Source organism: Gymnoscopelus braueri (assembly GCF_963280865.1).
Source record: "Gymnoscopelus braueri genome assembly, chromosome: 11".
NCBI classification, from domain to species: Eukaryota; Metazoa; Chordata; class Actinopteri; order Myctophiformes; family Myctophidae; genus Gymnoscopelus; species Gymnoscopelus braueri.
The window spans coordinates 20994183-21010589 of record NC_137613.1 but is presented as its reverse complement, the minus strand read 5'-3'; the positions used below and the strand labels follow the sequence as shown (position 1 = coordinate 21010589).

At 40.4% G+C, this 16407-nt stretch overlaps 1 protein-coding gene across 4 annotated transcripts in view; it reads right to left on the bottom strand.

Annotated features, from left to right (window-relative positions):
• Window positions 1-2002: 2002 nt before the first annotated feature.
• Window positions 2003-16407, bottom strand: part of LOC308095112 (T-cell differentiation antigen CD6-like) — a 14412-nt gene continuing 7 nt past the window's right edge. Inside the window, exons 1-15 of one of the 4 annotated variants that reach the window (XM_080442052.1) lie at window positions 16228-16407; window positions 14622-14659; window positions 12223-12285; window positions 8997-9284; window positions 8544-8858; window positions 7775-8089; window positions 6986-7051; window positions 6408-6563; window positions 5934-6050; window positions 4372-4494; window positions 4101-4163; window positions 3569-3679; window positions 3374-3451; window positions 2643-2717; window positions 2003-2423 (exon numbers count right to left, since the gene is read on the bottom strand). The exon at window positions 16228-16407 is cut by the window's right edge and continues 7 nt beyond it. In XM_080442052.1, coding sequence (XP_080298178.1) covers window positions 2314-2423; window positions 2643-2717; window positions 3374-3451; window positions 3569-3679; window positions 4101-4163; window positions 4372-4494; window positions 5934-6050; window positions 6408-6563; window positions 6986-7051; window positions 7775-8089; window positions 8544-8858; window positions 8997-9284; window positions 12223-12268 — 1863 coding nt within the window. In that variant the 5' untranslated portion in view covers window positions 12269-12285; window positions 14622-14659; window positions 16228-16407 and the 3' untranslated portion in view covers window positions 2003-2313. The remainder of the gene's footprint in view (window positions 2424-2642; window positions 2718-3373; window positions 3452-3568; window positions 3680-4100; window positions 4164-4371; window positions 4495-5933; window positions 6051-6407; window positions 6564-6985; window positions 7052-7774; window positions 8090-8543; window positions 8859-8996; window positions 9285-12222; window positions 12286-14621; window positions 14660-16227) is intronic. The other 3 variants (XM_080442049.1, XM_080442051.1, XM_080442050.1) reach the window with 3 other exon arrangements.

Sequence of the window (16407 nt, the reverse complement as noted above, 5' to 3'; positions counted from 1 at the left end):
TAATGACTTTTGTATAAATCTTTGGCTATTTCCAGGCCAAAGAAAATGTTTTGATTAATGAGCTGCGGTGGATTTTTTTAACTTGAGTCCGTAGCCACCATCTGTGGTTCTACCTAAACGGATGACTTCACTGGCTTATTTTGGCAATAGTCCACCCCAGAACCTACTCCCGACAATCAGCGTTGGGTGCCAATACAAAGGATAATTCAAGAGCCAAAGGAGTACGGTCATAGTGAAGTAAGACACTTTGACTATATAGCCATTACTGTAGGAGACATGTTTTCTTCCCATTGTTTTAATAGAATGACCAAGCTGCTTCAGCTGAAATATCAGTAATGATCCAGAGATAACTGTATTTGAAAGGTTGCAGACACTTTGGTGATGGCATTCTAATAACAGATAGAGAGATAGATATTCCAATAAAATAAAATAAAAGACCCCCCCGGCCACCCCACCAACGAACGCCGGCAAAGCATTAAGTCAAGACTTTTGGGATTTGCACCGACTAACACTAAAACCCTGTTCGCCTATTAACACTCTCAAGAATTCCTATACAGCTTATGATCAGCCCATATGATCAGTACATGTATGTTTATCTTTATTTGTATAGTCCAAACTGTATTGGTCTCTGTGGTGCATACTGTTTATTTTCTTCATTCAGACATTACCTGCCCTACATAATTTCCAGACTTCTTGTACAAACCAGAGTTCAAAAGTTCAAAACAGGGCAGGATCTATTGTTTAGACACACTAAGCAACTTATGGACTTATAGAACTGTAATCCTTTGTGTGTAATTGATGTAATGAATAAAGTAAAACAGAGAGGGTCTAATCTTTTGATCCCTGGAATACTACAAGCTCCTTGAAATACTGCAGTACTTAATTTCTTTCCCTTGATGTTGAGTCGCTGCCGTAAATCTGCAGTTCTTTAAAATTCTTTATCAACCTGTCGGCGCGGAATCAAATGAAAGTAAACCCAGCACACGAGCATGAGTGCAGGGAGCGTCTGTGATGTATCACACTGCGTGCCTCGAGATGAGATCTCCCGTTAAGTGGTGGGTGGGCTGGTGAACGTACCCGGCTCTCTGGCATGTTAGAGAGATTGGGTTTCATAAGACGATCGGTCGCTTAATTCATCTGTTTATCTCAATGTAAAGCTGTGAGCGAAAGAAAAAGGACGAGTGAGACGTATGGGTTCACCCCCTCCCTCTTTTCCTCCTACTTTGCCTCCTACATATTCCTCCTCTCCTCCTCACCAGACTTTTTTGGGCCTGATGCATCATCACAACGACCTCTCACATGCCATCAACTAAACCTAACACTGTTTATCTAAGATTCACCATTACCATCTAACCTCCCTTATTTAAGATGTAACAAATGTTCCAAACTTTTCCAAAATGTTTTTTTTTCTCTTCCGCTATTTTCAAATAGCCAAAGCATAAAATAGGGCTTAAGTGGTTAAAAAAGAAACTTTGAATCAATTTGTCATATTTACTTTTCCCCCCAAAAAAGAACGAAGTCATCACATTGGATCGTGCAATCATCCAAGCAGACGCAGGGCTGATACTCTGCAGCTGCTGGGCTGCAGATGTGTAATGGACAATGCGGAGGAGCGGCCGGTGCCAGGTTTGGTTTCAAGCCACGGTGACGGTTTATGTTGGCTCTCAGTCAGGACCCAGTCACTGTCAAGCTCCTCTTTCAAAGCTTCTTATTTCTTTTCTTTCTTTCTTTTTTTTAAGTACTTTTGATTTCACCCCTACCCACCCACACATCCACCAACCCGACCACCCCCATACAGTTTTTAAAATGCTGGTATGTTAAATATTTCATGGTTTTACCAGCTATTTCTGTTATTTACATGAAGGGACATTTTCCCAGCTAAGTGCTTGAAGCTGCAGGGAACTGCTGACTTATAGTGCCACCTTCTGGTAGAATCTAGGCCTTCTGGTTAGGGTTTCTTTCTAGATAAAGAACAAATGACCGATACTACAATATATATGTACTACTGTATTTTAATAGATAAAAATGTATATAACACTGGTAACGATAGAATTAGATTATTATTCACAAAACATCCAATGACATATGACTATTGCCATGACACTGGAACTGGTTCACTGCTATAAGAGAATTGTACATGAAGCGACTATCACTACTCTTTGTTTTTTGGAGTCTCACTGGGTTTGTAGATTGTATAGCACATGTAAAAGAAAAACAGAGATGGCAAGTTGTTCCTCTGGGTTTCCTCAATGTCACTATGAGTCCATAGATCCCATAATTATATCCACAAAGTGGGTTTACCTCCACTGTTTGCTAGCACTGTCCTATGTCGTCATAGTCATCTTCTGTGGAGGAATCATTGGAATCAGGACTCACAGGAGAATACAGTGGGTCATCCTGTTCACTGTCTTCATCTGTCACTCCTAATAGTTGGCACAGGACAATATCACATCAGGACAATCATTAAATGCAAAGACAAAACAGAAATAGGAAACAAAATCAGATCAATTCAAGCTCAAACACATACTAGTGGGAGCACTTGTAAATAAAACATTTATAAACACATTTATAAATAGAAACTATAAAATAATTTCACAATAATGTTTTTTTTGTTTATTAGATGACATAAATTGTTTATTCACCTGGATCCTGACAGTTAATTATCTGGCTTTCGGAGTGGAGCTGGTCATTGTTGAAGCTGGGTGTTTCTGTTATCCCTGCACAGAGAATCCACACATTCACAACCCATCATGTTAAGTTTGGATGTTTACTGATTGCCTGACAGGGAAATTCGTCAAATAGCTCCGGATCCCCAATGGCACGATGACCAACTGAACAAAACTTGTTTGAAAGATGCAGCAATCATACATGTGTGGGGGCCTTTTGTCTGGACGGTGTGGTCTGGTCAGTCATGATTTTAGTGTTGTAACAGATTATTTCCCCAAACCTCCCCTTGAGGTATTTGATTAACCAGGCCCAATCCTGACAACCTTTACTTCAGAGGGTTTACAGCTACACTCCCCCTGCTAACATTAAAGTGTGTGTGTGTGAGTGTGAGTGTGAGTGTGAGTGTGAGTGTGAGTGTGTGTGTGTGTGTGTGTGTGTGTGTGTGTGTGCGTGCGTGCGTGCGTGCGTGTGTGTGTGTGTGTGTTCATGCGTGTGTGTGGGGGGGTTCAAGTGTTCATCATATCAGGTGCAGTAATGGCTAATAAAGCACTGCCAAAAGATACAAACTATGAAAAGAAGCATTAAAAAATATATTTGAGCATTTCAAAGAATACAACATTAAGAATGTTTTTGCAGATCGTTGGACACATCCCACGGAACCCCAAGCATATTTTTGTGTGTGATGTTGATAGAAAAGGAATCTTACCAGGAGTTTCCATACACACCACATCTCCGTTTTCATAGCATTCCCCAGAGGAGGTACTGGACGAATCAAATGAGTCCTCTGCAACAAAAACAAATACTGTTTGTCTGTGGTTATGATATCAGTCAACCAATGGTTGTTGTTTCTCCGTATAATGTATGCTGATATGGTTTTGCAGTATGGGGGTTAAAATATTACCACTTGGGTTGCGGTTTTGGATTGGATTTCTTAAAACTCCAGAATAGTCGTCCATCAGAGAACTGTTATTGTGACCTGTGAGGAATCCAGGCACACCATTTCTGGCCGCAGCTGAAAGGACATCATAATGTTTGTATATATACAGTATATGACATTAACATGTAATTGATGATTTATACCAAACCGTGGAATTGACTTTGTCATTCAGGTTGATTTTTTGTTTAGATTTGGGATGTCAGAAAATCTAACTTTCTGTTTCTATTTATACAGACGACAACGACATATTCACCATTTTTACTTTCGTTAATCTGATTGACTGACAGAAACTGTAGCTCTTGCTCCAGGGGTAATGCAACGTTCTAATGCTTAATTTAAGCATGCCAAGAATTGCAGGTCTACAAGGTCACCACGTGTCGCATCCACAACATGTTGTGAGCATGTAGATCGATTATTTTTGCGAGACACTGTCATATGAATCGGGCTTAAAACTGTTCAGTCTAGTCACAAATCTTTAGCCTGAACTAGGCTTTACCTTCCTCAGAGAGGCTGCTGAGGGCTGTCATCAAAGGGTTCCTCGTGTCCTGTCGCTGAGAATCTGGATGGCACATGATGACACATCTTAATTTTAATTGGGATAAGCTCAGGCGTTCAGACACACAAAGCACTGCACCAGTAGCTAATATAATGTAGGTATAATTTTGGAAAGAACAATTTTTTTTAGAAAATGATAACACAGTAGCAAGACGATAAAGTAGGTGAAAAACAAACAGACATTAGGAAGGAAATAAAAGAATGTAGCTCACTCCGAAAGGTGGATAAGTGGACAGATGGTTCATTGCTTGGGTCACATTGCTCATAGTCTGTGTCTAGTGATGTGCTGTCAACGCTACTAAGCTGGGTCCAAAGATGTCTGGGATCGGAAGTGACTTTATAAAACAAAAACGAGGGGGGGGAAATGAAATCACTAGATGAGGTGACTATAGATGGTTAGTACATGCACACAAGTTTAAATTGACAGGTACACTTAGAACATTCATCTCCATGGGAGTGAATCCCACTGAGCAGACGGTCGGGCGAGAGTTCCGCTCAAGCAGGGCAGAGCATGGTACGTCGCTCAGGCGAGCGGTCCGCTCCAAAAATGTGGGCGAGCGTGATTTGGGGTGAGCGTTCCGGTTACCAGCAGAAGAACAGCAGAATAAGTTTACATTTTTAAATCAGCAGTGATGTGACCCAAACTAAGCAGTTAATTGTTAGAGTCATGCAGCAGAAGTGACAAGTCCTCCTGTAACCCAGGAAAGATCACATAGGGGGCGGCCATAGCTGAGTGGTTAGTGAGCCCGCCTAGGGAGCCAGAGGCCCTGGTTGCCCCAGGTACGATTCCAGGCCACGCCAGCATATGTGTCGATGAAATGAAATTTGTCCCTGAGCAAGACTCTTAACCCCTAATTGCTCACAGGCCCTCATTGGAAACAAGCCCGCAAGGACTTTCATGAACGTCCTGTTAAAAGGAATTATCCTAGGATAGATAGGAATTAGGAAAGGAAATAAGAGTGTGTGTGTGAATACTAATTACTAATTGTGTGTGAAAAAACTACTTTTTCACAGATTTTATACAATTCCATACCACGTTTGTGATTTATCAAAAAAAAAAAAGATTACATAACTACACACATTTTCATTAATTGTCTATCCTACAGTATTTGAAATTTCTGTGAATACCAATGGTGAACAATGTAATTTGTCTTCATATTATTTGAAAAGACTTATCTAGAACAGGGGTTTTCAACAGGTGGTTCGTGGACCACTGGTGGTCAGTGAAAGTATTGCATGTGGTCCCCATGCATTTTAATGTAGGTAATGTAGGATTTATTTAATTTATCATCATTTATTATACAATGTATTATTTACTATTTATTTAGTTGCTTATCTTATGTCTGCTCACTCATACATAAGATACAAATCAGTATATCAGTTAACATAAGTTTAATGGAAGGATGGATAAAGTATGTTTTTTTAGCTCTGGACCACTAGCATATTTCAATTAAATAATGCCTTGGCTTGATCACAACAGTGGTCCCCATGCAGGTCAGGGTGGTGGTCCCTGGTTCACAATCAGTTGAAACCCCCTGATCTAGAAGATCTCTATAAATCAGGATTTTCGCTTGCAATGCTTCCTGCCATCGTTTCTATATGAACAGCACCAATTACCATTACCTATGATCCTAGATGACTATTTCTATACATTTGATGTATTACCTTGTATTGTCCTTTCTTACTGTAAATCGCTCAGGATTAAGAATGTCTGCTAAATGCCTAAATTGTACATTGTAAAGTCTACCAAGTCTAACCATCATCATTGACTCACCAGTTCCCTCCACTGGATTGGTAGTGACCTTGACGAGGTCAACGGGTTCTCTGTAGTCATTTGCCTGATGTACAGGGCTCATCTGTAGGCTGGTGTGTCTCTGTTGAACTATGTGAGCTACAGGCAAAAACAATGAACATGGTTGATCTGATATTTCCGCTGTTTTTTAAAATATTTAACATTTTTTTAAATGTTTAACATTTCTGAATTATTTTCATGATAAAACAACCAATTTATATATTTTGTCGGTACTCAAAGTCAAAATTTTGAATTTCTTTTCATTTTTGGGGCCGAACATTTTCACCTATAATGACATGCCCAAAATAGGGACGCCAGGTTGAAAGTGATTAATGGTTTCATGAGAATTGTATTTATTTCAAATATAGTGCTTTAGTAGCCCATAAAATAACATATCATATCATGAGGTTCAATCAAAGTGGTGAGATTGTTCATGTGGAAGTCAGAAGGACAAACCATTTCTTCTTCTTCTGTGACTGTGACACAGCACAACATTTACAATCAGAGCGATGAGGAGAATAAATGACAACGTGATGCACCCGAGCATCTCTGGAGACAAGGATGAGAGACTGTGAAACCAGCTTTCAATTGGACGGTCTGTAGTTGTGTCAGCTGGGAGAGATACACAGTACATAAATGAAAAGGTCACAAATCATAAAATGATTTATTATGCTTCTAAATAGACATCAAGCTAGTACATGGTGTTACAAATCTGGGTCCATGAGTAGTTAATAGTTAACATTATTACTTGGCTTACAGGCCCAGTTCATCTTACTTTAATAGGGTAAGGTAACTAGATGGGTGGTGTTTAAATAGTTATAATCTGAGTTCTCTCATATACATAGGAGGAAAATAGTTATAGCTAGCTTGTCAATAACAGAGGAATAACGTAAAACAGCAGTATACCAAAATGAGAATACATTTGTCTAAAATAAAATTAGTTGAAATTTGTTTGGTTCTGCCAAAGTAGGATAGAACAATGTTTAAAGGGTACTAATTCTATTAGACATGGTTCAGGGAAGTAAAATGTTTACCAGTCATCCAAGTGGTTATTAATGATGTATCAGGTGTGGTGGCCACTACAGCAAACCCAAGAGAACCTGTATGATGAATGTGAGATTTGTGCAGAAATCAGAGAACCATATTTAGTTGGCTAATGGAAAAATGCAAACAAAGGCAACCATCAGACAAGTACTCAAAAGCAAGCTGTGGAGCAGTAAAGGGAATTGTGTCATCTCTGACTGATTTATACTTGGTGTCGCACACCGGAAATAGCAGGTCTATTAGCTAAGTGGTTCTCAACCTTTTCAGGCCGCGAACCCCCAAAATAATTATATTTGAATTGGGGACCCCCCAAGATAAATCATATTTGAACAGGAGACCGCCAAAAATAATCATATTTGAACAGGGGACCGCCACAGCACTTGGAATTGTAGGAACTGAGGCATTACATTTAGTTTGACTCAGTTCCCACAGATGAATATTGTGAAAATAGCAGATCTACAAGCTCGGTTGTGAGCTTGTAGATCGGCTATTTTCAAAATGTTTGCCTTTTTCTTATGTTATTTGACAATTTGGCCAATGTTTGACTAGTTTTTATAGTATAGTTGTTGATTACTTTTTTCATTTCTTTAGGTATTAAAAAGGTCTTAATAGTCATTAAATTGTCACTTCAATGTCATCTGGGGACCCCCCTCCTAAAATCATGTGGGAACCCCCCTGTGGATCCCGACCCACAGATTGAGAACCACTGCACTAGCTCACAACACAGTACAACTTACAAGAGTTCTTATGTAACATAACATACCAACTGGCATACTAACCAGTACAAATAAGACCTGCTGCCTTAGAGTCGCTGCAGTAGTTTTTTTTGTTGACAGATTCCTCACATTCCCAAAGATCCTTGTGCTCTGTCTTACACTTATAGTACCACAATGATTGGTTGTTGTGTGTCAAGGGCGGAATAAACTGTTTGTACTGTTGTGCATCTTCCCCGCAGCTCAACATGGAACACACCATGGAGGCTTCCTCTTTTTGCCAGCAGTTGTCACAGACCGTTCCCCAAGTTCCGTTACGGTGGATCTCCACTTTACCAGAGCAGCGATCAGCGCCTCCAGTCAGCCTCACCGCTCTCATCTCTGCACACAGACGTAGGAGGAGTTAAATAGGCGGATACTTTAGAAGGATAACATATAAACATATAAGAATCAACATACCAAACACACGTTTGTTTGCTTGTATGTCTATACTATGGAATCATTCTTTTTTTACTTCTAAAAAAAAAAAACTACGTATTTTATTATTTAAAAAAATATCATCCATGCGCATGTATATCAATCTGAGATCCCAGGTTTAAAAAAAAGGAAAAACAGCGGCCCTGCTGGGTTTCACTTTTGCATTTGAGTTTTCAGTAGCGCAGCTCTGAATCTGTTCTTGAGAGATTACATGTACACTGTAAAACAAAGCTCTGTCATAACATTGTTCTGTATGTATAAATTGACTTTGAACTGAACTACTGAATAGCCCAAATTTTACAGTAGGCCTACATTACAGAAGTATATTACAATTGTGTGCGCGGGGAGTATAAATTACCTGAGCACACCACTCCAGCATCTTCCTTGTGCCCACAATCATGGCTCTCTTCTACAGTTGGGCACGCCCACAGGTTCCCCTCAGCACCAGTACAGTTCAGTTCATCCAGATAGAGAGGACCACTGCCCTGGGGAAAGGACCCGCCCTGCCCAGTCACATTCAGGGCATAGCCACAGTTGAGCTGGGCACAGACCACATGACCCTCCTTCAGGTCCCACTGGTCGTCACACACCGTTCCCCACTGACCTTGTTTCTTCAGCTCCACCCGACCAGCACAGCGGTCCGCTCCGCCTACTAGCCGTACAAGCTGGTGGTCTGTGGGCACACACAGAAGTCAGGGAGAATGGGTCAAACCACCTTATGTTTGGCATGTGTCTGTAAACGATAGCCGTATTTCAGATGCAAACCGCTTTAGCAGATAAGCAGTGTGCAAACACAGAGAGACATCCTTACCACAAACAACTTCCGAGATCGCAGTGCAATTTCCTTCTATGGTCTTAGAACAATTCAGAAGTTGACGATCCTGGTACACACAACCCTGGAGGCAGGTGGCATTGGTTGATGAGATGTCTTCCTTCAGGTCACTAAATCCACCACAGCCAAGATCCTGGCAGATCTGTTCAGTCAGTGTGTCTCTGGTCTCCGGTGTAAGTGGCAATAAAACACTATCACCACTTCCACGACCAAGAGACCAAGAACACTTGTTGATGATGATCTGTAGGACAACGTATGACTCAGCAGCTGTGGAGAAATAGAACAACGATTGATTGATTGAAATTTTTATTAGGCAAAAGAATGTAAAACAACACAGTTACATTTATAATGCTTTTGTCTAAAGGTCCGGCCAAAAAAGTCCTAGCGGGCTTGTTTCCGTTGGGGTCCTTGAATTGAAACGAGTTTAATGCTATTTCAGTATTCCAGAATGTGACTACTCACCATAATCACTAATTGTGCTTTTAGCCTAGCAGGGGTTTTCAACTGATTGTGAACCAGGGACCACCACCCTGACTACAAATCAACCTGGGGACCACTGTGTTGGGTGGGGATATGGACTATGATTAGTGCTTTGGAAACACTTGCTACAGTATGCATCCCATGTCTATGCATCCCACTGTTTCTCAAACAATAATCCACGGACTACTAATGGTCCATGGCATAATTAGGCCTGCAGGTAGTCCATGGGAAAATGTTTTAAAATGTAAATACATAAATAAAATACCTTTGTTAAATGTATTAAAACAATATTTAATAAGTCCACCAGAAGATATTTGAATTAATAGGCGTAGTGTGGGAGAAAAAGATTGCTATTAAATGATGACTGTTAAGGGCTTGATTTAATTTGTTGCACGATACTATAACAAACTAGAAATATTGTTCCTGAAGAAACAATGTGCGCTCGCTTTAAAGCCAAAAAAACTGTAGTTATAAAAAGTACAAATTCAGTTTGACTTGGTATCTCTGTCTTTCTTTCTGTGTGTGGGCGTAGACTTGCCTCCGGTTGATCAGATTGGGAGCACCCGTTATCATTCTCCTAATTGTCATCAGTTACACACCTGCTTGCATAGCTGATGGTAGTAAGGGGATGTGTGTGTGTGTGTGTGTGTGTGTGTGTGTGTGTGTGTGTGTGTGTGTGTGTGTGTGTGTCGATCTACTATGTGATGCGTTGTGAGCTTGTAGATCTGATATTTTGGAAAAAGCTTGACAGTCTTTTGAAAGTGTGAGTACAGGGGGCGGCAGTGGCTCAGGGGTAGAGTGGCCGGTAGAGCGGCCGGTTCAATCCCGGCCTCCCCCAGAATTAGTGTCGAAGTGTCATTGAGCAAGACGCTGAACCCCTATTTGCTCCCGATGAGCAGGTTGGTGCATTGCATGGTTTCCTCCACCATCGTGTATGATATGCTACATACTGGTGTATGAATGTGTGTGTAAAAGGGTGACATTTTGATGGCAATAATCTTGTAAATTTCAAGCTCCAAACTCTAATGGTGTGTATTGGTCAACATAACTCCCCATACCCCCCCTCTCACTCATGCGCGCACACACAACACACACACACACACACACACACACACACACAGATGACAATTAGGAGATAACGGGTGCTCCCAATCTGATCAACCGGAGGCAAGTCTACGCCCACACACACTGATTTGTATCTTATGTATGAGTGAGCAGACACATTCGATTATATGGGCACATTTCCTCATAATGATGACTCAAACAGGCAATCCGGTACACTTCCCCTTCTTGAGATTTTCGGTGGAATTTCTTGACCTCCCACTTCCCAGTAACTGACAACATTGATGCATCATCATCACCAGGTCATTTAGTGCACTGTTCCAAGTGGAAGAAAATATTCACTTTCCTACATTACTAAATGGTCAGGGACCACATGCAATACCTCCATGGACCACCAGAGGTCCACGGACCACCTGTTGAAAACCCCTGTATTAGAGGGTCTGGAGTGGAATTTTGAGTTGTGTGGCATTATTTGAGAGACAGTTGATTCTGAACATGTGTGTCTATATGTTATAGGGAAATTGGAAAACCAGGGAAATTGAAAAAGGAGCGCTCGTTTTCATCCCCCCCAGGCAATTCTGTAGAACCAACACTAGAGGGCAATGCAAGCCACACTAGACTAGAGCCCCCCACCACACACACAAGCGCACGCACGCGCCTGTGCATGTGTGAATGTGTGTGCATGCACACACATGCACACGCACGCACGCACACATGTGTGTCGTGGATAGTAACCCATGAAAATATCTATTCTCCCCCTATCGGTTTACAACTCGAACGGTGCTGATTCGACTAGCAGACCATCGGCCGGTCGGCGCGGGCACTCGCGCCTGGCAGCGCTCGGGCGCGCCTCCTCGAGGCGCTCGGGCGAGCCTCCTCGGCCTCAAGGTCTGCTGAGTTGGCGTGCCTCCGTCATGGACAATAACTATTATCACCGTCTCGCGAGTTAAAAATACAGCGTTACTCTGCTCAGTTTGGCTAACCGCTTCATTATCCAACCTGTCATAGAATATTTCTCTCATATTATCCATTTTATTTTCAGCGCTCCTCCGCCGAAAGCCCCGCCTCGCGCCGAAGCCCCGCGCCTAAAAACGAGCATACCTTTCCAATTTCCCAACGAATGCCAATTTCCCTGTAACATATATACTGCTCAAAGAAAAATGTAGGGAACACTTTGATCCCTTAATTATTTTGAGTTTTCATGAACTGTGTACATACTGCTAACAAAAACTGCTCAAAAGAATTAAGGGATCAAAGTGTTCCATTAATTTATTTTGAGCAGTGTATATAGATATCATGTTGATGCATCATCATTGATGCAGTCGAAGTGCATTGGGAAAATATCAGTGAAAAACCCCTTAAGCATAATCAACTGCAAAATGCTGCATTACATGCCAAAGGTTGCGGCACCGAGGTCATGCCTTGCAACAATATCTCAGCTTCACTTGCACCTTGCATTTGCTCTCCAACCTCCTCCACATCCTGTGACACAGTTACAGGTTGAATCTGCACAGAGTGAGGTGAGGTTATGGCTCAACTAAATGCAAGCAGATTGAAGCGCTGCACCAAATGCTTTTGTGTGTTTGAGCGGGAAGAGTAGGCATGGGAGAGAATATTATTTTAGTTTATTACAGTGGATTGATAGAGCAAATGTATCACTTACCACTAAATTCATCATTTAGCGTTGCATGATCTCCATCTGCTTCCATCTGAAGGGTAGTTTGGCCTGATTGAGATGTGGGATTAAATGCTTAATTAAACAAGGGAAATTACACTTCATGCAGCCACTAAGTCAACTCTTCACAACCATTGTCATTTTGACATCACTTCTTGAGTCAAGTGGCTATTGAAGTGTGATTTGTTGGAGGGTTGCAGGCTGTTTTAGCGCAATGCCATGTACTGTAGCCTACTGTCTGACATGGTAAACCTCTAACACATCGCCGACCGCATGGGTGCACCACCACATGTGGGACTTAACCACTTGACCAAGAGTCTTCCGTAAATTGATATTCAGGATAAAACCACACCACCAATATATTGAAAGTAACAGCACTTATACTCAGCTGCAGGATATCTTTAGTTTAGAGACATTTAGTCCTGACATCTGTGCTGACCAGTGTTTAAGACTCGCTCCTTGATGCATGCCTGCTTTTGAACACCAAAAAGACTGTGTGCATGATGTTCACAAAGAGGCGGGGGGGGGGGGGGGAGGACTTGAATTGGTAACATAGTTCAAGTACCTCAGAGTCATCCTGGACTCAACCCTAACTTTTAAAAGTCGCATCAAGAAGATCTCCAACACTGTCAACTATAACTTGCAAGCCTCTAACAGCTATATAAAAGAGCCATAAAGGTATTTGATTTAAAAAAAAAAACACATACAGTAGGTACCATCACTGCAGCATCCTAGAAAATAGTTTTTTTTTTACCTTTGATAACTGGAAGCTCTTTAAACAGGCATGTGCAGTGTTATAAGACTTTACATGGTTTATGCCCACCTCCTATGGAGGAATGTATAAAACAAAAGCCCGACAGGGGCATCAGTACAAGGGCTGTCACCAGAGGGGATTGTGAGGTGCAGTCTAGACGCACAGCCTTTACGCAAGATTCCTTTTCCGTTCAAGTGAGGTCAGGCCACAACCTGACCTCACTCTGTGCAGATAACATAAGAGTGTCCTTTACATCTTGTAAAAGGATGGTTCATGGACAATCAAACATATGATTTTTTTTAAATTATTTTTAGTTTTTTTAAATACCAGTCTCTGGTATTTTAGGTCAAAACTAGGCCTTTTTTACGGTTGCTTTTTTCTCTTCGGTTTGTACTTAGTCATGTTTATATGTGCTCTTTTTGTGATGTTGCTTGTTTTCTGTATGGGGACTACGGATGGAAAGTAGCATTCTTGCGTATTACATTGCATTGTAAGTGTGGTGTTCATATGTGCTGTCCCTCCCAAATAAACATATACATTTCATTTTGATATTGTAAAATATTATGCTTTATACTACTCAAATAAGGAATCACAAATTGAAGTAAAACATCACAAAGTATATCATGGCACAAAGGTAGAATGATTCTTTTCAAGGTAAAATCCAATTGACAGGCTCAAAGGTAGGACAGATGACAGTCATTAAGGTTCTTAGCTCAAAGTTCTTTATTCTCAAATACGATCTTCCTGCTTGCCATGCCTGACTCAAACCATGTGTACCGTACATGAAACTTGTTCTGGTTTCGGAACCTCTTTGCCTGAGTTCTTGTAAAGTACTGCCACAAGAAAATAAGAAGAGACCAGACATGTCATGACATGACATGTGATGTGGTGATGGCTGACTTCCTGTGTGCATCAATGAGCTCGATGCACAGCAGGTGTGTAGTTACAACTAGCTCTTATCTAAATAGTTGGTCCGACTGTTCCCATTATAACTAACCCTATCCTCACACTAACCTAATGGTCGTAATAATGGGATGTCGGAATTATGAGCCGACCCCACTCAAAGAGGTTCCAGAACATGAGACAACAAGCGATTGGTCGTTCCATTACAACAACCAGCGCCCTATGCCAGTGCCCAGTAGAGCTCTGCCTCCGCCATATTGGAGCCTGGTTGCTTAACAAACCATTAAAAGGACATGCTGTGCAAACAAACAAAAAAACATGGTTTTATTCAATTTTACTGTCATATACAGTATTTAAATTTTTCTACAGAACTGGTCTGTGTTATTTTTATTTGTTTGTCCATCTCTGGGACAGCTACATTTGGAATGGGAAATGTATTTGTCTCATTAGTAACAATGCAGCAGGGGTGAACAAAGCTAAGGGAACTTGGAAAGACATCTCATGTCATGACAAACCACAAATCATTTGACAAGACTTCTGCCAAAAAAGAAAGAACCAAAATCTCAGCCATGAACGTATATATATTTAGTATACATATCTGGATAAAGTGCTGTCATCAGTATTTTATTCGTCTCATAGCAACAACTGCAAAGCTATGGTGAACAAAGGGAACTTTGAAAGACACTTTTCATTCTGACAAACCTCAAATCATTTGACCTTACATGTGTACCTTACATGGAACTTGTTCTGGATTCGGAATTTCTTTGCCTGAGTTGTAAAGTACAAGGAAATAAGAAGAGACAAGACATGATGCCGTGATGGCTGATTTATCCTGTGTGCATCAATTTGCTCTATGCACAACACGTGTGTAGTTACAACTATCTCTGAGTCTAATTAGTTTGACTCATGCCAGGAGGTGTACTTAAACCAGCCATCAAGATGCCAACAGGTGACATTTGGAGTTTGAGCATTTACATTGAATTAGAGACTGACAGACTTTTAGATATTACACCTAAATAAGTTTTAAATCAATGTAGGGCTTACAGATTGGCATCAGAAAATTAATGTACACATATGCTGGTAAAACCCTGGGGACTCTATAGCCTCCTTAAAAATTGTTCCATCATTCAAGGTTTCATTAATCTCTCAAGACAGATTTTCTGTTTGCATGGGGTTCACAGATTGCTGTTCCATAAAACTGAGCTGTACAATATTATAGAAATACTGTAACATGTGAATGAATATATTTAAAGGGAAGGGAAGTGGCAGCAATGCAACTATTATGGATTCCAACCACGATAAAACTTCACAAAGAAGAAGAGGAACAAGTTACTGTAACTTAAACTAATTGATAGAGCAGCATTATTCATATGACATTATTGTCAATATATAGTATAACTGCTAATTAAGTTTCATTCTGAATAGCGATAGCAAAAACAATTTATACTGTAGGCTATATACTTGTGTATATATTATACAGAATAATCTATCAGGGCATGTGACTTAGACAGTAATATTCAAGTGATAGCTTACAGCTCTGGTTCAATATGTTACTCAATTTCTGAACTGATATTGACTTGGAGGGAAATATTTTCTTCTCCAATAAATGCTAAGGTAGACATTTTATGTAAGAGAAGGACATATTTTGTAAATTGCATTTAGCAATGAAGCATACAGTAAAGTAAAGGAGCCTTGGGAACCAACGGTTCCATAGGTTAGCAGTCTATTTCCTATGGCAGTAGCATGAGGCAGCTTGATGTAGGCTACAAGAACAACAAATTAAAAAACATCAAATACTGAACTTGTATTAATTACAGCCAAGAACTGTTCTCTCTGTAACTGTCTCGTTAACTGTATTTGAGCATCATGACCAAAGTTAGGAGGCTAAGGGCCCAGCCAAAACATTATTGAACTAAAATGTTGAATATTTGTACATACTGGCACACCATGTGTGCTTCCACACTATTCAGTATTATACTGTACCCCCCCCCCTTTTTTAACTTGTAATGTCACATTTTATTATGAATACAACTCATTTCAAAAGCTGCCTGCCACAGCTCATCAGCATGTGGTTTTAAATTCATAATTCATACTATATGAGTCACCATTTTATGTAAAAGTTCAAATGTATGCCAGTACATGATGGTGATTTAAAATTATCTATATAATTTATTTTAAGGAAATAGAACAAAATACACAAATATCTGCATATATCGTTACAAAATGATGTTCTAAATTAGACCACAAGCACACAGAATCAAATTTTGTCAAATGAACCATTAATGAATGCCTCTAAAATACAAAATGTTAAAATGTATAAAACCAATTGTCATTACCTTCACAATGATAGACCACTTGGACAATCATAATAAAATTAATCAGCTTCATTTTGTGGGTAATTAAGAGAAAAGGTCTCCATCTGCTCTCCATCTCCTTACAATTGAAACCAACTAGAGTGTTAAGATTGTGTTAAGATACTGTAAGTGTTACTGAGTGTTTAGATTGTGAGCTAGTGT